Below are 21,168 nucleotides of genomic sequence, written 5' to 3'. Positions count from 1 at the left end.
TCTGCCGGTCACTGAATGGCATTTTATTCCAACTGATTTGTGTTAAAAAAAAAGCACTGCAGCGGTCTAATTTTCTGCTGCCATAATTACCACAATATCTATATGACCAATTTATCTACAGCAGTTTCTACCAAACTGGTCCTGAAGTGTGTCCCTGCACACATAAAAAGATAGACACAGAAGCCACCATGAAAATGTCCTGTCCTGCATATCCTGCCATGTTGGAGGAACATTTGTCAGCTGCCATCCAAATCGAATATTACAAAACAAAACAGAAAAAAGTTTTCCCTTGTGAAGTAAAAAATACACCTCAATTGGACAGATATAAATTCAGTATTTACTCTGCAGCACACTGCAGTGCCATCAGGGTTTCCCCCAGTGTATTACAGCAGGGCTGTACAGTGCGACAGTTTTGATCGCATTTGCTACTGAAATTGATCACGTGCGATGATGAATACGAACCCATTAGCACTCGTGCGACAGGTTGATAATGAGGAGAGGCTGTCTTTGAAACACAGAGGAGAGATGCACAACACTGCTTAGAGGGCTCTACATTAACACTGCGGGTAAATGAGTCTTAGGCAAGTAAGTTATTGAATCCACCCTCCACTTTGGCTGGTGAAAGATGTGTGCTCGGGATCTGTGCGGGTGCAGCGATTCTAGGTATAAAAACTTCACCAACGGCAATTACCGGAAGGAGACGGCACATTACCGCAGTTAAGTTAGCTCGTGTACAAACAGAACATTTCCTGTGCGCCTTCACATTAAAAGCCTGTTATTAGCCAAACGTTAGTTGACTTTTATTTTGAAGCCGGTAAGAACAGGAAGTTAGCGCTTTTTTCTAGCTTGAAAGGCAACTCATTCAGCTGCAGAGAGCAGTCAACAGTAGCCTAGTCTATTTACAAAGTTTTAAATAAGCCACTGAAAAGCTACTCCCAACACATTCACAACAACCTATTTAATTTATCCTAAATTGTACCAATATGTATACTTATTTATTTAATAGGCTATGTTTAATGTTTTAAAGTTTGGTTTTAATTAACAGAAGGACATTATAATAATAATTCTGAATCAGCAAAAAATTGCAATTGGCAGGTTAGATTCTTTTTTCTAAATCGCAATCAGTGCACCCCTATTAATTTTTCTACAATTATTACTGCACCCACTAGGATATCATATTAATTGTGAATCTCAAATGAGACCAGGATGACATGCTCAAAGGTAATTAGAGCAAAATGCAAGGGTTAAGGTTATGCAAGTTTTCAATCATAGCCTACTTTGTGTGCTACCAAATTTATTTTTGTGCTACTGAATTTTTTTGCTTGCTAGCACCAGTGCTACCACCTGAAAAAATAAGCGTACAGCCCTGATTACAGGCATGGCGGCCTGCCATGGCTAAATGAACCTCCCGCTTACCAAGCGATTTATTTTTATTTATTTCCAGACCTCCGTGTACACACAATGCATAAAGTATGTTTGGGGCGTCCGGTGCAACGTTCTTAAAGTCGTAACATAGCTTGTTAACACCACCAATCTGAATTAACACCTGAAGGCCAGGACACACCGACGCGATAATCGGCCATCGGACATGGTCGGAGAGTCTGGAGGGGGCGGGGACACAAATCTGTTTGGTGTGTTCGGTGACGTCGGCCGTCGTAGATGTCGTCGGGCTTCTTTTCAGCCGATTCAACATGTTCAATCGGCGTCGGGCAGTCTTTCAGTCGGAGCAATTTGATTGGTGGAGGGCTTGCAAATCAGTGAAGCCCGGAAGTGAGGCGGGTAGCACAAACAGCAGTATCGCTAGCCATTGTTTTAATTTGTTTGTTTGTTTCGTTCAGCGAGTAATCACATGCATCAACCCTTCTTGACTGCTCGACACCATGCTCGACACTCTCAGCTAAAAATGGTGCTCTTTATGGTCTAGAGAGCTGTCCCATAATTTCCGGCTTCCATATTTTTTTGGGCCACAATACAGATTAGCGCCGCCTGCTGTTATGGAGACATTACGTCCCACGCAAGCACAGAGCGTACAGAAAGTCCGTAGTCGGCTCGGTGTGTTCTTGGCACTTTTTGGGCCTCGACGGGCAGACTGGAGCTGCCTGAATCTGCAGACTCCATTTTCAGGCGACAGTCGGTAGTCGGACCGGTGTGTCCATGCCTATCAACTTTTCTGGGGAAAACCCTGCATCCTTTAACGTCCAAGGATAATCCCAGCTAGATTCTCAGCACAGAAATCCGAAAGAGAAGCTTCTAGTAATTGATGGCAGACAAACATGGTCACCTATAAGTGGTCGACAATTTTGGCAGGTCATTAATTAAAGTACTACTTTCCTATAATGCATTTTATGGATTATATGGCTGAAAAGCACTTAAGCAAACTTCTGTGTATTTTAATTGGGTTGCATTGCAGAAGTGTATGTGCCAGTGATGTGGTTGCTGTAGAAATACCCTCCACTAACTATAGCTGATATAAAGGATTCCAATGGAGAGGGGGCAGAACCCATTTAAAAAGGCAAAGTGGACTTGAGTGTTTTGTGTACACAAATAAACAGTTTCAGCAATGTCCCTGTCAACACATCACGACATCTCCACTCATGTAAGAATGAATTATTTCACAACACTTAAACAGATTTTCGTGTTGTACAGGGGCGAAACAAGCAAACTCAACAGCACAGTTTTAGAAAACAGATGCTTAAACAAACAACGGTCGGGGCGTTTTATTCATTCGTTTGTTTTTTATTCCACATATTTTACGAATAATTCATTAATAGTCAGTGTGATCGTTTACTGTAATGAGAATGCTCAAATGACAATTTTCTTTTGCCATCTGAAGTTATTGAAACCAAACAGGATAATGAGACACAATAACATTTATATACACCTTATTTTATTAATCATAATTTAGTCCCTTACACTCAGTGTTTCTCAGCCAAACAATTTCAAAGTTCACTCACTTCTTCAGCTTCATGTAGTTTTCATTGACAACGGGCCTGCATTCAGCTCTGTGCACCACCATCCCCTCCAGGCTGATTTCATCTACAACAGAGAGAGTGACTAAGCTGTTCAATCGGGATTCAGAATCAGTAAAACTCTTTATTTAGTAAAAGTCCACACACATAAAATATTTAAATACATTACACAGTCTATATTTTAAACAAGCAAACAAAAACACATGTTGAAAAATCTACTTGATTTTATTTCATATAGCAGCCACCTATAATACACAGTACTAAGTAACACCTGTTCATATTTAACAGGGCTTAAGTCCACTATGTCCACTCGGCAACTGGTTTGGGATTGACAGCACAACAGAGGGTTTGACATTTCATCATTACGCCACCCCAGTCATTATAATGTTACAGAGGCTTCATGAAAAGTAGCCAAAGCCTGAATTAGAGCTGAACCCAGCAGCTATATATCTGTATGGAGACAAGACTGATATACAATTTTTTCTCCATCAAATCTGACACAGCAGGAAAGAATGAGTGTGGAAAATTTTTCCTGAATCAAGGTGTGCACAGCTGGCAGGAACAGCTTCAAACACTCTCAAAGCCGTAATGCTGTCAGTGACTGTTCCACAAATAGTTAAGCGGATGAATGTTTAACTTATGTCATCAGGTTTAGCTTTCCGTTTTAATCCATTGTGAAAAATGTAAATATTAGGGACTTGAATGAGGCTGAATGTAACACACTGTTATGGTTTGAATGAATGAGTGAACAGGATTTATGAGGGAATATTATGTACTTTGCTTGCTGTACTAAAAACAATCTGAATAAATACTAATTAACCGGTATATTATGCTTTATTTAATTGTATTTGAATATTTTTATACTGTGGTATTGGTACTTTCACTTAAGTAGGGGAGAACGGGGTAAGTAGGCACACTTTTTACTCTAGTGAGAATTGCTCATCACCTAAACATCTTTCAATTCCTACATTAAATTGAAGCTTAAGGTGTTGGCTTGAAATGTTCTATTCCTTCCTTCTCTGGGGTGTCAGTTAAGATACAACTTGACAATTTCTTTCGTTATTGGGTTCCTTTTCTGGCTGCAGCCTTTGGATAACATGTGACAACCAACCCCCCAAAAAATGTGACGACCAACCCCAACTTGAACTTCTTGCTAGCATCAAGGCCAACAACCATCTGACAATCTAAACTATAGTATACCCTTCACACTTTTTATGGGTAACAAGTGTTTTGTTATAAACCCATTGTGTAAAAGCCTAGAAGAAAAATACTGAGGAGCTAAATATTTTCAATTCGACATGAAAAACACAAACAGTCCTCTCACCTCAAATTCAGCAGTCTAACTCCAAGGAAGACTATGTAGGTGACCTCTGATCCCAATTCTGGATATTTACATACCAAAATTTCACACACAGCGCCTTCTGGTTCCGAGATATAACGATTGTGACAGCCAACCCGTGTGACATATTACCCCGTTCTCCCCTAATGGATTAAAACTGTTTCTTTCGCCTCCCATAAACCATTCACCACTCAGCGGTCTGCAACTACAGTCAGTGTGACATTTGCAGCCATTTGTGATTTACCATGACTCAGGCCTTTTTTTCCAAGTTGTTTTTTCATAAGGTGATTTAGCCAATTACTCAACTGTCCAACCCACAACCTTTTGTTGAAACCATTTTATAACTGCTCCTCTCTTTTCAGTATTATCAGTATTGGGAGGCGCTTTCATTGCATCGTTTTCTTTCTTTGCAAATGTTGAATCGACAGTCCAGGAAATGTCGGAGTCCAGTTGGTAAGCGTTGGTGTTGCATTGGCAACAACTCTGCCTATTGTGCGTTGTTGCAGGATTTGGCATTATTTGTATGGACAGACAAAAAGTCAGAGAAGCCACTACTTTCTAATCTACACTCATCAGTTCACAGAAGAAGCATAGACACACTGGTCAAACAGAGAGAGGAAGCCTACAGGGAGCTTTAGATGTCAACACATGGTTGGTGGGTGCATTAATGATGAACAGATTGAGGGGTCTTTCTGAGCTGTGCCATAAAAATTATTTTGATGTTCTCTTCCAATTTCCACAAAGTGTTGAGGATTCTCAATAAATGAGTTGGTCGAACCCTGTGGGGATACATGCCATCTCCCAACCTCATCCTCAAACTTCCCTTACTAACATCCGTTTCATCTCCGTCTCTCCCACTTCAGAAATGCAATGAAAAGATACAAGGTAGAGACTTCTCTCCCTCTCAATCATCATATGAAGCAATGTCAGCTTGTGGTGATGCCCGCACAACGGGATCACTTTTCAGTCTGCAGTGTCTTTTTTCCTGTGTTCCCACTGATGATGTGATGTTCTGTCCAGGTAACAACAAGGAAACATATCGCCACAGATGGTTGTGTTCTCTTACCAAAAATATTTTTTCTACATGTTGTCTCCTAAAATCATAACACACATGCACAACACGCCTCTTTTCAGACTGTCTTCTTATCAAAACCACAATTTAATTTTCTGCTGGAATACAAAAGAGCCATTTCTACTGCCAGCTAATAATTTGTCTAGTCATTTATAAATCATGTCTGCATTCATTGAAGTTTTGCTTTTGACAACATGAAATTAACATTATTATAATTAAGAAGAAATGTACACAAATTATATTTTGTATTTTGCTATGAATTATCAGAATTATTAAAGGACTGCCTATATTATAGTAGGATGTTACAGTTTTAGTTATCACAGACTTTTTGGTTGAAGTTTTCAAGTGTCATCTTTCGTATATCTAACAGCATAAATATTTTGCCTGGTTACAAAGCTTAATATTATAGTGTTCTGGTCGCTGCATTGACCCATCTCGCATTGTAATAAGATAATTCTGATCTTATTCTATATCTTTCTAAATGTCAAGAAAAAACATGAAAAGACCAAGAACTACAACTCTCCCTCAGGACTTCTTTCTGGATTTGAAGACTTAAATCTGTAAAAACAAGTCTCCATCATCAACAACAACAACAACAATGGAGGATAAGCAGAGAATATCAGGTTTTGACTACAGAGAAAATGTTGAGTCGGTCAGTATGATCGATTAATTATTTTTTATGTTTTTTTAGTCCACGGGATTCGTTGGAAACAGAGCTAGGGAGCATCTTTTCTTTAATGTAAAAGCCAGGAATGTATTCAGCGTCAACTACAAGCTGAACAAATGCAGGTGCAACTGCCATGGTCACCATAGTAACGATCACACGCCACCTGACACCACATGTCACGCAAGAGTCCGTCTTTAATCTTGAGGCAGCACGTGTCACAGATCTCACTAATGTTCATCTTTCCCACAAATGGATGCAATTATGTGCAATTATTGGCTGGTGAGTGCTAGAGCGCTTGCCAGCAACACGTCTAAAAAACACACCCACACACAAGATACATGTGCACACTGTCTTCCCAACACAAACATCCCTGAGGTGCAGTAATCATGGTAACGGGGGTCAAGACCATAAAAAATGAATATTTTTTTCCCCTCCTGCCACTCAAGTCTTCCAGTTCCCTCTACAGGATCCATTGAAACAGTGTATATAGGAGAGAAATGCCTCTCTTTTTTACATGGAAAGACACACTTGATAGAGAGCGAGAGGACCGGCATGGGATGTGGTCTGACCCAGCATGTGTAGCTCAAGGCTTCTGTGCGTGGGTGAAACACTTGATTAAAAGTAGACCATCATGTTGGCTTCACTGTAAAACTCTTAAGTGCTAAATCAATGTTTTGGTCCACCTCTTAAGCAGACATTCAGTATCCTAATTCTCCTACGCAACTTCATCATTCAGAGCTACAAAAGACCTTGAGGTACCACTCTACAAAAAATCACAACTGTTGAAATGGGTTCTATCTTATCAAATACCAAATGTTTGCCTCAGAAAAGAATAAAAACTTGTGCGAACAGATCCATCTGTAAATTATTTCATGCAACTTCCGTTCAATTTCCCCTTATAACATTATCATCATCGAACAAAAAAAACAAATATCAACACATGGAAAAGCACTAAAGGCAGCTACACTGCCTGGCCCAAAAAAAAAGTTACACACTAATATTAAGCTGGAACACCCTTAGCTTTGATTAAGGCACGCATTTGCTGTGGCATCGTTTTGAAAAGCTTTTTTTGGCACATAACATTTCTGAACCTATACCTGACAAACTGAAGCAACCCCAGATCATATTGTACACCACCAACACCACAGACTTGTACAATAGGCACTAGGAATGATGGGTACTCACTGCAATGCAAAAATGTAGGTTTAGGCTACACATTTGGTTGATGCTGTGATTGTATATTGCACTGATTGACTAAAGCAAGACAGGTGTAGTATTTTGCACCTATTGTATTCAACTCCCCAGTAAAGGATGAAAATAATCAAATGTGAGTACAGTATGGTTATTTTAATCCAGTAATTAATATAATTTTAAGGAAAAATACTATACTGTGAATATATATAGTTACAGTGACATAAAATTACCTATACCGTGAAAGAAGACTTTGACCATACTGCTCAGCCCCAATTCATATACTGTACATAAGCCGTTTCTGGGCTATTCTGACCCACAAGATTCTGCTCAGCAGAATTCATTTCACTGGGATTGACCTGCCAAGATAACACAACCAAGTATGCAATGGATGTACTGTACAAGCAACAGGGTCAAACTTCAAGGTGCAATGTTATACTAAAATAGAACCTCCCAATTGTATGCACACTGCATGCAAAGTACACACTTATTAAGGGCAGCTACAATGTGTTGTATAAAAAAATTAAAAGTATGATGAAAGATGTTTCGATGAATGTGGTCTGATATCCTGTATATGTGAACTTAACAGTTAGAGAGAACACAGTTAATATGCACTTCGTTCTTGCTTTTAGCTGTAATCACTCTTCACCCACATTGCTTGGTAACACACATTCCCAACACAGAGACACATTTTCTCTCTGCCTGTCTATCATGCCATACTTTAAATTACAGAGGCATGAGTTTAACATAATACAATTTCAAAACAAGAACAAAACAGTACAGAAAAAAAATATCTACTTAATTAGATTCGTATGGGTGATGATTCACAATAATTCACAAAGACTGACAGCTGTTGGGTAATATCTGCATTATATAGTGTCTTAAATATTATACGGCCTGCAGTTCTGCTACCAAAAGTGGATTTAGAGCAAGTTCAGGGGTTTAGGGTTAATCCAAAGGTCAAGATTCTAGGTGTCCATCAACTGATTTCCTTATGATTGGGGCATGTAGTTAAAAGGGAAAACAGACTAAGTTGCCAATAGATAAATTATAACCAACCTCTGGTATCATCACTTCAGAATTTATTTCACAGCTCTGTTATCCTTGTTTCAACATCCACATTTGTTGTTGTTAAGTTGTTTTTCTAGAATTCAATATTTGGTTTAGTCAACCTAAGGTGATTTGTTTTCAGTTTTGTTTAGAGTTACTTTGATCTCAGTTTTGTTTGTTTTTCCACTCTCTTCACACTCTCAACTGGAATTTTATATAAAATATTGATACTCCAATTTGTGATGGTACCCAGAGGGATTCATGGTAATGCTGAAAAATGTACAAACACATTTACTGGACCTCAGTCTCTTTACTATGTCAACACCATGGGAAAATTTAACTAAAAAATACAACAGATCAAGTAAAGGAGCGTATTAAATTCAAATTAAGGGTAATTGTGATGACTGTAGAATTGAACGCAAATTATGGTAATACCATTTTATTCCTGAATAAAAAAATTAAAAAATTCTATTCATATGCAGTGTAATGGAGGGGAAATAATTTAGGGCCTGTACAGTAAAAGGCATTTGTAGATAATTGTGAAGACAAGTGAAAAATAGTAGAGTGAAGACGGTAGAGGAAGAGAGAAAGATGCAAGGGTGAGGAGGTCACTCGTCCACCCCCTCGTGATCATCTCTTACGTCCATCTTCTCCGAGGCCATTTCCTTAAAGCTCCGACCTTCCTATTGTAACACACAAACAGCCTGCCGCCCACAAGGGCTTTATCCACCATCACAGTCTCTGGATGAACTATCCCTCCTCATCTACGTTTCATCATATAACAGCCACACCAAGCTTACACATACTAGAGTTAGATCAATTAATACAAATATGCCAGTCAAACACCTTCTTCTGCAGGTAACAGTGACACTGATCTTCAGTAGTGTAAACGCTTTGCAGCCTTACAGTTTAGTAGACTCATTGCATAAGCTGCTTCTGTTGTTGCGGGGGCTGTTCATCTGACCCTGGTTCACTCTTCTTCGAGATCACTCTCCAATGAGAAATATCTTGGATCATTTCATTGCTTCTCTAAGACAACAACCCCTCGCCTCTGATCTCAACTCAGATTGAATCCCAGTGACCTCCTGGTTAAAGTGCCAGTTCCTATGATTGAATCAGACCAAACCAAGTAAACACAAGGAAAGATACAGTAAAAATATTTAAAAAATATATAAAAGAGATATATACAGTTATAGGTTTTTTAAGATGAAGAGCTGTGCAACCTTGCGGGTTAGGCAGAGATTTGACCTGAGCGGTCCGCACTCTACCCGGTAAGCCATTTAAGTGCCAAAAGAGAAACAGAGTTTTAGAGATTAACTTGCACAGCATTGTATGTGTCTGCTCTGCGGATGTTCATATTGCTTGGTCTTAATATGTCAGTACCTCCAGAAATGTGGCATCTAGCAATCAGATTTTCAGATTTGACACAGACAAAGATGTGTTAGTGCTAGAGCCTTAATGTCCATACTTGCTGACAACAAGGAAGCAATAGAAAGAGGGGGGCTTGAAGTCACTGATTGGATCTCCAAATATAATTTTCCATTAGAGCACCTCTCTACCAAGCCCAGAGGCTGCTTCTTAATGACATTTAATGATTACATTCATTAACATTGAAGTGATTTTTCCAATGTTTGTAACTGTATACAGCCCTGGCGTTTTGGTTTTAACATGATCTAGCACCATCCATATTAAGCAAATGGGCCTCTAGATCTATTTCTCAACCGCAAAACTAATGGTAACCCAGGATACATTCAACTAATAGACCAATTATTAAAAATTGATTTATGTTTGAAGTGGTTGCACTACAACTCAGTGTTATATAATATAACAGTCATTGAGTTTTTTTTTTAAGTACACCTTTGTAACCTTTGAGTGTAATATTATTGTCTGTGTTATCATTTTTGTGCAGTTATTCCATAATTTTTTTCTGGTTGTTTGACTTGGAGTGATTTTATTGATGAAGATAAGGTAGAGATTTTGTAAGTTTGTTGGTAGTATGAGTCATCTGGACTCAGCCGCCGTTGCTGTCAAACACACAGTTTAATCCATTCCTACCATTTGCCCTTGTACTCCAAACTCTTTCACTGTTACTGCAGCCCAATGCAAACCACTTCATCACAGAGAAATCTAAAGCTTTACAGGTCTGCAGATCCTAGTTACAGTTGCTACGCTATGATTGGATGATTCACTGCTCCAGGAAAGGGTATTGCAAACCATCAATTACAGAAACCATGTTACGGACAACCTCTCACTACATCGTCTGACTTTCTAGATCTCATGCCTCCACATAGATTTTTTGTATGTGCTGTGTATTTTTGGGACTTTTTATTCTTTATCACAGTTACTTTGTATTCGATGTAGACCACGATACATTTCACTTCTGTATGTAAAGTGCTTTATAAGTTTTGTTCTGAAGCTCCCGACTATTCATTTATCCAATTCAAAAATGTCCATACAACATGATGTAGAGCGTGTGACAGTAATACTCAGCAAAAACCCTAGGTCAATATGTCTGATTATTAAAAAATAAACTTTAAAAAAATGCTGATGTCTTATCAGTTTAATCTATTGGATAAACTTGATCCCCAGCGCACATGCAGAGTATATACAGTAAATAATCTGTAATGAATAAAGCAAGAGACTGACAGCTCTGAGCTCATACAAGTCCTTATTTTAAGTGGTTGCCATGCCAGCTTCACAGCAGCCAGTGACTCCATGTTACACCACAAGCTCTTAGCACAGCTCCATGAATAATTCACCACCTTTAGGAGGAAAGGAGGATCCTTGCTAAAATATAATTTTGAACCTCCTCAACTGTCAGTTTTTTAACAGCTGTGACAAACAAGTTTTCGCTGACTTTGAAGATAACAGCCTTCCTTCATGAACTAGTTTTAATGAACAGGAGAACAAAAACAGGTCAAACCTTCCACAATTCTCTCCACTGAGTCTTGGCTTTGTTTGCAATTCCAATTGAGTTGTCGATGAAGACACCACTAATCTCTTATCTTATGAATAGAAAGTCACAGTGGAGGCTGCGACAGAAAGTGCTATCAATGTAGGATATTCTCCCAGATAAATAAAGCAGCATTTCAGTAACACACATCACTTATTGCTACACAATAGATGGTTTGGCAAAATGCATTTTGAGTCATACCCGACGCAAGTCTATTCCATTTACAGCACTAGCTCTTAGGAGCAACTAGTAGTGTTTCCCCTACCATTGTCTTGACGTTTTTTTGCGCAAATTTGGTGTTTTTATTTCCTGTTGCTTTCATTTACATAAGTAAGACTAGCGACCTACTTCTTCCTGTCAGAGATGAGACAGAAAAAGCATGACAGTAAACCGCCTGATAAAACTGGGCACCTTTTCAAACAGATTCCAGTTCACATGTAGTGCTGCGTGGTAAACAGATGGATTTGGCTGCAAAAGGACTTTCATATTCCGACGCACACAACTGGAGACAGTTTCACACCACAAAAATTATGGAAGCAACCCCCCTCCATCTGGTGACAGGAGTGTGTGTGTGTGTGTGTTCTAATTGCTAGAGCTCAGCTCTGTTAATTAGGGAAAGAGAGCAAGAAAGAAAGAGCTCCTGAAGTCTGTACTCTTTTGTTGTCAGATCTCCTCCCTGCATGTGATGCCGTCTGCCCACCCACTCCTAAAGGGGGGAGGGTTGAGAGAGAAATATATATAGAGAGAGAGAGAGAGAGAGAGAGGGGCAGCACACTGAGCAGCACAGAGAGCCAGTCTGTTTTCAGTTCCCAGTACACTGTTGCCTCTCTGCCAGACAGCACTCAACCCTCCACTATCACAAACTCTCGACACACATTCACCCTCACTATACAACAGCTGACAACACCTTTTCAATTTCTCAGCAACACGCGACTCGCACTGACAGATCCAAAAGAGAAGAAAAAGTACAGACTCGATTTGTACTGCAGACACGCCAGCTCCGAGGAGGCTGGGTGGAGGCTGGTAAGGGTGATTGGAGAATGGAATGGAACCTTAGAAGGATGGAAAGTGAACTGAGGCACATTAACCCGGACCTGCTGCAGCCCAGCAAGAGCTTCAAGAAGCCCTCTTCAGGCACCATCACCCTCAACGTAGGGGGATTCCTGTACACCGCCCACAGGACCACCCTTGCCAAGCACCAGGGTTCCTTTCTGGAAGAACTGGCCAACGGTAAAAAGCCAGTTCAGCACACAGATTCTATGGGAAACCCGTTCATCGATAGAGATGGTCCAGTTTTTCGCCATGTGCTCAACTACCTCCGAACCGGAGAGCTCCAGCTACCTGACGACTTCCGGGAAGCAGGGCTCCTACGGCGGGAGGCTGATTTTTACCGTCTGAGTGAACTGGTGGAAGCCGTAGTCGAGTGGGAAAGTCAGAGGGCGGTCCAGCGGGAGGCCGCCTTTTTAGAGATGACAGATAGCCATGAGAGATCGCAGGGCCTTAAGGTGTATTGCAGTGACCCATTCTTCATCGACAAAGTCAAAGGGCGGCTTGTGCAAATCTCCAAGAGCCGTTTGGATGGCTTTCCGGAAGAATTTGTGGTGTCGTCCAACGTGATCCAGTTCCGACACTTCATCAAGTCAGAGCCGGGCTCTCGGCTCGTACTGAAGGAGGACAGCACATTCTTGTGCACACTTGACTGTTTGAAACTAGAAACAGTTATGCTAGCATTGAAATCGGGCTTCAAACTGGTAACCAGCCTCGACAGCAGCAAAGGCTCAGTGGTGGCAGCTGAAGCCTTGCACTTTGTCAAGTAGGAATTAGGGAAACAGAGGGAGGAAACGTGACAAGAGGGTGAAGCTGATAGGGAAAAGAGTAGTGCCTGCTTTCATATCCACTCTAAATAAAGGTATTGGCTTGAATTGAATTTTTAATTTTATTTCAGAAATATCAAAAACAATACAAAACTAAATGAAAAGCATAAAAATACAATAAACAAAATTTTAAATTTAAGTTTAAATGACTTCACAAAAAGAAAAAAAAGAAAACAAATTATCTGTATTGATGTGATATGCCTGAAAAGGAGCAGGAAGAAGTATACACTTACACTTGAAGATGTTTTTATGTGCTGAGCTGTAATGTGTGACTGAAGAGAGAAAGAGAATAGGTGGTTTGGACTGTCTCACAGGACAGTGTTTATATCTTTACTGCACAATGTTAGCTTACATAACACAAAATAACATTTTGGCATCAAATTTTTACTGATTTGTGAGCTAGTATCTATAGAATTCAGAATGATCTAGAACAACTTAATATTAATGATATATAAATAGGATCTGTTCATGTACCATTCTGTAATATGGAAGTCAAGACAACTGTGAATCTGTCCATAGATAAGGAAAAGGGAACAAACTGAGAATCTAAACATTGACATTTTTATCCGTGGATTTTTTTCTAAACAGCTGCTCTTGCTGCTTTTACAACGGCTGCAAAAGCCTTTAACCCAGCCGTGATGTGCACTGTTGTAACATTTTACTACAGTCTGTGCCTGTGTGTGTGTTGCTATACATTGTGTGTGCTGTGTTTGGTTGGTTTAATAGCTTGTGTTCAATGTATTAGCCTCTCTGGAACATGTAGGGGAAATCTCAGCTCATCAAGATTGTTTTGGATGGACTATCGAACATAACATTAAAATGAGACTAAAGCAACATTTTATTGTTCTCAGATCATGTCAACAAGTTGAGTTTAAGTGCAAAGAAATGTGACAATTGTAAGGGCTTTGAATCTAGCATGATGCATGTGCACTAAATAAACTGTGTGTTTGTTAGTGCTGTGAGCCTCTGTGAAGTCAGTGCCACAAAAATGCATATGACTTTTCAATGTGAATATTTTACAAATAAAAGTGACACTGCAACTACTGGAATTAGCTTTTTAGTGTATCTGCAAAAGTTTGTGTGCAGTGAAATGCCTGAGTCTTTTCTTTTTGTAAAATGGCTGTCAATTTTTTCCTTGCAATATGGTTATAAGTGTTGAGAAATTACTTTGCTCTTAATCAAATTACTTTACTTTTATATATATATATATATATATATATTTGAAGCCCCCCAGAGGCTGTATGTTAAGTAGACAGTGATATTTCTAGTGGATTCATTGTGGATTTCAATTTAAGCTAGAACATTTTAAATATATAAAATATTCTGGAAAATGTGACATACTTTTAGTGTATATCCTGCTTTGTGACTTTAAATTGGGATTGATTTGAGTAAAACAATGCAGAGAATGCAATGTCTTTTGGGCTATAATGTAGCTTGACACTACAAGTAATGGCTTAAACAGCTGATGTGTAAGTTGAGGCTGATCCTGTCCTAAACGTTTTATTTCTACCAATGACTACACAGGAGAAACAAGCAACACAAAAGCCAATGCTTTTAAATGTTAATGACAAACTTCATCAGCAGTTCTAATTTCACTGTAGTTATGAGGAAGTGTATTGGTGTCAAGTACATTTCTTAAGTGGTAATGCCTGTGTATTGGACATCTACTATAACTTTTAATATCCGTCTAATATTTGTGATAAAGGTCCTACATTTCAAGGGCTTACTTTATTCCACTGCAATGTTGCAACTCCACCTGCAAAAACCTTTATGGAGCCCCTTTGAACCCTGTAGTTCCAGTAATCAGTATTTTATAACTAGACCAGTCTGAGATAGATAATCCAGCCCTCCTTCCTCAACTCCTTTTATCTCTCATCCTCATTTTAGAAGTAAATATAATGTGTCCTAGTAATGAGCAGTGCCAATATTTACCATTCCAACTTCAGATATATTATAGTAAGTAATGGGTATAGAGAACCGGTACTTAAATGATAAATGGACAAAGGGTGCTGCTAACGGTATTTATATAAGGTTAATTCATTCCAACCTAGAAGCACTTTCAAATTCCTAAACTTCCCCCTAACGATGATGAAGCTGCATCAGATGATTCACGTTTGAAGTAGTGTAATTGTGCTGTTACATTTTGTTCTCTCCAGTCATGGAGGGCAAAACATTAATACGTATCAATATTAGCATTAATAGACGATACCCATCTCTAATTATAGTTGGCAAATCCACAGATATCCTGAGCTATTCCCCTCTAAAGATAAATTGATTTACTGGAGTAATAGGATTATTCCCCTTTCCCTCTTGTTTTTCTCATAATTAGTCTCTCTATTTAAGGTGATGCAGGAATGCCCTGAGCTTATGAGAACATCAATGAACTAGTTCAGATTTTAAAAAATGGGAACACAGTTGACTTACTTTGAGTGGAAGTATTGTCCCACAGCTACGATAAATTACTTTTGAAGTTGTTGTTGTAAGTATTCATAGAATTAACAGACGAGGACACAAAAACATATGAAGAAGCATATTATTGAAAAAAAAATCTCAGTTACAAATCCCTCCCTCAATCAGATGAATAATTACAATGCCATAATGAAAGTGGTGCTCCAGCGCTTTATCAATGCAGTTCCATAAAAAGGTGGAGGAATTGCAAGGTACAAATTCATCAAAATAAACCCAGCAGATGTCCACAATTTTGACTCTTATGCCTCGTTTCCACCAAGCAGAGTGGGGTCGGAGCAATTCGGTCCGGTTATTTTGGCTTTTCATTTGCCAAAAGTTGGGTAGGCTCCTGAAATAAGCGAGCAAAACCGATCTAAGCCACTCCCATTTCCGGTACTCCTATGTAGGTTTACCGGTCTTCTGAAAGGGTGCCGAAAAGGTGGAGCTACACACTGCTGTCCGTTGATTGGTCGAAAGAATGATTTCCGAGTGTGTTGTCAGTTCGGCAAGAGTAAAGAGAGTCTTGTGTTTTGGCGAAAAATGTCGGCGCAGCACTGTGTTCTTTGCTTGGTGTTTGGGGGGGTGAATTTTTTTCTAGCAGGCTAGTTTTTATTCTTTTGGAGGTTAAAATGTATTGGCGCGATCTCTTGAGTGACAGCTCTCCGCCCGTTGTCCCTCACTTTGCCTCGGAGGTGTATGTCAGCTAGATGGGCGTATCTCCCTCCCCCCGACGTGAGGCGGAGTAAAAATCTCACAAGATGGCGACGCGCATAAACCAGGATTATTGGATGCCGTGTGAATAACTGAGGTCAGCACGGATGATACATCCATATCATATACTATCTATGGTTTCATCCCACAATCTACCATAAATGGCGAATGCTAAATAGCTCCTGAATATGGTGACGCTCTTAAAAGCACGGAATTTTGACAGACATGAGGAAAAAAGGGAGGCAACCGGCCGCAAAGAAAGCGACTGGGAAGGAAGAAAGCCTGTGACGTGCATGTGCTACAGTAACTGGGACACAAACACACACACGAGCACGCTGATCACATATCATGATTGGCACATTCGTTATTGTCTTTGTAAAGCAGTTTCGCCCAACTTTGTACTGTATGCAATATCACGTATTAGCGTACCTGTAGTACACATGTGTAGGCCTATATAAAATATGGTGTGACAAGTGAAATAATGCCTATAGTCTATTCGAGAGCATTGTTTATCTCCCGTGAGATCCACACATTTCCAACAACGTCAGATTATAGTTTAAACTTCCAGGGTGAATTGTTATGGGAAAGAGATGCGTGTAATGATTTGCTAAAATTCATAACATGATTTTATCTAATGAAATGTACAGTTTTAATTAATATCTGTTGGGCTTAACTTTGTACAAAACTACTTTTTACAGACCGCTTAAAATTTGCTCTCCCGCGGGCCATTCACGGAAACACCTCCCGACGTATAGGATATTATTATAGAGTAGCGCTATAAGATTCAATTTATAAAATATAACCAAAACATGTAGACCTATGGCTACTTGATAAGTAATTCAATCTACATCACAACTGTATGGCATAGACTACAGTAGCCATATATTCGCAACTATAGGTAAGCTTATACATTTTATTGACTAAATATATTGGGTGCCACCGTGCCAAGCATTTCAAGGTCATTTGTCTGCGTTTTTCTGATGACTGAGCTTTATTTCATGGTGTTGCCATTGAGTGTCGCTGATTCCCCGAGTCAGGAAAACCTTGCGGTAGCTCTACGCATGGTCAAACGTTGGCGTGAGAATACGCACACTTCTCCGCAAATAATTATTTTATAAATACCAACGTTTTACCACCGCACATTTGACCGCACATTTCTGCCGTCTACGCAAGGTTTTTGTGCGCAGCAAGCTTTATAAATGAGGCCCCTGGTCACCAAGAAAGACGAATACTAGGCGTTTAAGGACATAAAAATGCTTGGCAGTGGTCGATGTTGCCGGTGCCAAAGCAAATGCAAAACAAGGCTTGCCTGGTTCATGTCAAAAACAATGTGAAGCATGGATACGTTAAAAGTTAAGTAAGCGGTTTATTTATGTTAATATAAGTGTAAAATCGCTCTTTATTCATACAGTGATCACTTACATAATGTGCACGTTTCATAAAGCCGATCTCTCAGTCAGCTGCTTTGCATGTAATCGGCAAATAAACTTATTGTAGTATCCCGAAATTTTTATCCAATCAGAAGAGAGAACTCTACAAACCGACACGCGTCTCACTCATATATAGTATATACACTCCATGGTCTCACTGCCGGTGCACGCCAGAGCAACAGATGGGTGAATGTGTATGCGCCTACAATGGCGGAGCAGGTAAAAATCCTTCCGTCTGTTTTGATGGTTTTTATCATGTTTTATCACACTTATGGATCTGAGATGATGCTAGATAACTTGCTGCTTGAAGACCGCAGTGCATTAATGTGGGGACGTAGGGACGAGCGAGGGGACCGCTAACTGACAGGAAGTTAGCTAAAAGAACCATTCCACTTACAGCACCTTTAAGATCCATTTATGGAAACCTGTGGAAGTGGAAAGGTAAACTTTAAATTAAATAGCGTCCAATCTCGTCCGGAGATGAATGGAGATTAACTAGTTACTGTCACTTTCTGACTGTTGGAAGAGTAGTATAGTTGCTCTGAACATCTTATTGTTATAAACTAAACATTCCAAAAAATCAGTTACCTTTGAATCAATAGCATCACTCAACTCTACATCTAACCCCCACCCCACACACAGTGACTGACACCATCTGCTCGAGCAGGAAATGGTGTCGTCAAACTGTCTGACCAGCCACCATCATCATCATGATTCCTTTCTAAACATCCATTGGGCAGACTTTAAACTTAGCCCACTCTTCACAAACACATACTGTGTGATTCTGAACCTGTAGTGTTCACCAGGTGCAACCACATCAAACCTAAGGGCTTTTTTAATTGCAGATCGGCTCCATGCATTTTTTATGACAGCGACTGCTTTACTTATTAGTCGCGAGGTCACAGTAATCCACAGCTCATCAAAAGGCAGCTTTCGATGATGAGGGAGGCAGGAGGTGCAGGCAGAGAAAGAGGAGAGAGCAAGACAACTCAAATCATACCACTATCAAAAACCGTCTCAGCACTGTCTTTTCACCTGTTGCCAGGCAAATTCCACCGCTTCGTGTCACACATACACACACACACACAAGCTGCTCTTTTTCTCTCTCTAACACACACAACCCCTCCTTACTGCAATGGTGTGTGTAGTCGTGTGGTTCAGTTGGCTAGAAAATAACTAACATAGCTCAGATTTTTATCTTTCAGCTCTAGAGAGAAAGGCAATGGCAGGGGAGGGGTGGTGAGGGAGAGAGAGAGAGGGACTTGGTGATGAAGGAGGTGGAGAGGAGGTCTGACCCTTTCCAAATCCACTTTCAGCTCACCCAATAGAGGCAGCGTTTCATCTCTGTCGTCTTTTTAAATCTTAAAAAAAGAAAAAAACATCCAATAATATAGACAGTAGATCATAAAAACGTAGAGACAGAAAGAGGTGGAGGAGGAAATCAGAGCCAATTTGCACCCCTCCTTCAGACTGTGTGAAAGCGGTAAACCACACACACTATTGACAACATGCCATTAGAAGCTGCAACTGACAGGTGATGTGTGCATCTGAGCAATGGTTAATGATGTATTGTGTGCATAGCATACCACAGTTTATTTGTCGTAGGGCGCAAAGTACTCATCACTGAGGACAGATGCTCTGTATATACAGGTCCTTCTCATATAATTAGCATATTGTGATAAAGTTCAATATTTTCTGTAATGTACTGATAAACATTAGACTTTCATATATTTTAGATTCATTACACACAACTGAAGTAGTTCAAGGCTTTTATTGTTTTAATATTGATGATTTTGGCAAAAAAGTAAAGAAAAACCAAAAATCCCTATCTCAAAAAATTAGCCTATTTCATCCGACCAATAAAAGAAAAGTGTTTTTAATACAAAAAAGTCAACCTTCAAATAATTATGTTCAGTTATGCACTCAATACTTGGTCGGGAATCCTTTCGCAGAAATGACTGCTTCAATGCGGCGTGGCATGGAGGCAATCAGCCTGTGGCACTGCTGAGGTGTTATGGAGGCCCAGGATGCTTCGATAGCGGCCTTAAGCTCATCCACAGTGTTGGGTCTGGTGTCTCTCAACTTCCTCTTCACAATATCCCACAGATTCTCTATGGGGTTCAGGTCAGGAGAGTTGGCAGGCCAATTGAGCACAGTAATACCATGGTCAGTAAACCATTTACCAGTGGTTTTGGCACTGTGAGCAGGTGCCAGGTCTTGTTGAAAAATGAAATCTTCATCTCCATAAAGCTTTTCAGCAGATGGAAGCATGAAGTGCTCCAACATCTCCTGATAGCTAGCTGCATTGACCCTGCCTTTGATAAAACACAGTGGACCAACACCAGCAGCTGACATGGCACCCCAGACCATCACTGACTGTGGGTACTTGACACTGGACTTCAGGCATTTTGGCATTTCCTTCTCCCCAGTCTTCCTCCAGACTCTGGCACCTTGATTTCCGAATGACATGCAAAATTTGCTTTCATCCGAAAAAAGTACTTTGGACCACTGAGCAACAGTCCAGTGCTGCTTCTCTGTAGCCCAGGTCAGGCGCTTCTGCCGCTGTTTCTGGTTCAAAAGTGGCTTGACCTGGGGAATGCGGCACCTGTAGCCCATTTCCTGCACACGCCTGTGCACGGTGGCTCTGGATGTTTCAACTCCAGACTCAGTCCACTGCTTCCACAGGTCCCCCAAGGTCTGGAATCGGCCCTTCTCCACAATCCTCCTCAGGGTCCGGTCACCTCTTCTGGTTGTGCAGCGTTTTCTGCCACACTTTTTCCTTCCCACAGACTTCCCACTGAGGTGCCTTGATACAGCACTCTGGGAACAGCCTATTCGCTCAGAAATTTATTTCTGTGTCTTACCCTCTTGCTTGAGGGTGTCAATGATGACCTTCTGGACAGCAGTCTTACCCATGATTGCGGTTTTGAGTAATGAACCAAGCCTCAGGAATCTTTTGCGTGTGTGTATATATATATATATATATATATATATACACACACATATATACACTCACCTGCCACTTTATTAGGTACAACAGTTAAATTTCTTGTTAACACATATATATGCCATGTGATCAGCCAATCACATGGCAGAAACTCAATGCATTAAGGCATGTAGACCAGGGTGGACCCATTATACTTTTCGACTTTTATGACCTATAAACGTTGTTATAATGATTTATAGTCATGTTTAACCAGACTAGCGTATCAAATAATTAGGTACATGCATTTAGACGTATTCCCTGCTGACAGTCTGGGGTGGCTGTGCAGAGCGCTAAACACTAGGGCAGCCGGTCGAGAAATCACGTGTTCAAATCGGTTCAAATTTCCTGCCATCGTGTCGTCACGATTCCGGATTTTTCCATGTATGGTAACGTGCTGCTCAGGCAAGCTCCGGCCATGCCCCCACCTTCCTGCTCTCAAATCTGCCCGCGCGCTGCTGAAATTGTTCCAGAAGGAAGT

General features: G+C 40.2%; 2 protein-coding genes across 2 annotated transcripts in view; one reads left to right on the top strand and one right to left on the bottom strand.

Annotated features, from left to right (window-relative positions):
* Positions 1–21,168, bottom strand: part of LOC307258060 (general transcription factor IIF subunit 2-like) — a gene marked incomplete at both ends in the record, with an annotated part of 40,807 nt that overhangs the window by 3,909 nt on the left and 15,730 nt on the right. Inside the window, one exon of the mRNA XM_080037454.1 lies at positions 2,955–3,036. Coding sequence (XP_079893580.1) covers positions 2,955–3,036 — 82 coding nt within the window. The remainder of the gene's footprint in view (positions 1–2,954; positions 3,037–21,168) is intronic.
* kctd4 (potassium channel tetramerization domain containing 4) lies at positions 12,196–14,023 on the top strand. The gene has a single exon (XM_080037453.1). It carries the CDS (start codon positions 12,282–12,284, stop codon positions 13,056–13,058), a length of 777 nt encoding a protein of 258 aa, XP_079893579.1. The 5' UTR covers positions 12,196–12,281; the 3' UTR covers positions 13,059–14,023.

The sequence above is a fragment of the Ammodytes marinus genome, assembly GCF_949987685.1.
Source record: "Ammodytes marinus genome assembly, chromosome: 12".
NCBI classification, from domain to species: Eukaryota; Metazoa; Chordata; class Actinopteri; order Uranoscopiformes; family Ammodytidae; genus Ammodytes; species Ammodytes marinus.
Note: the sequence above shows the minus strand (reverse complement) of the source record. Positions and strands in the feature narration are given on the sequence as shown.

Bases quoted from the DNA above. Each gene is read 5' to 3' on its own strand.
- kctd4 (XM_080037453.1), top strand. From the start codon at position 12,282: ATGGAATGGAACCTTAGAAGGATGGAAAGTGAACTGAGGCACATTAAC.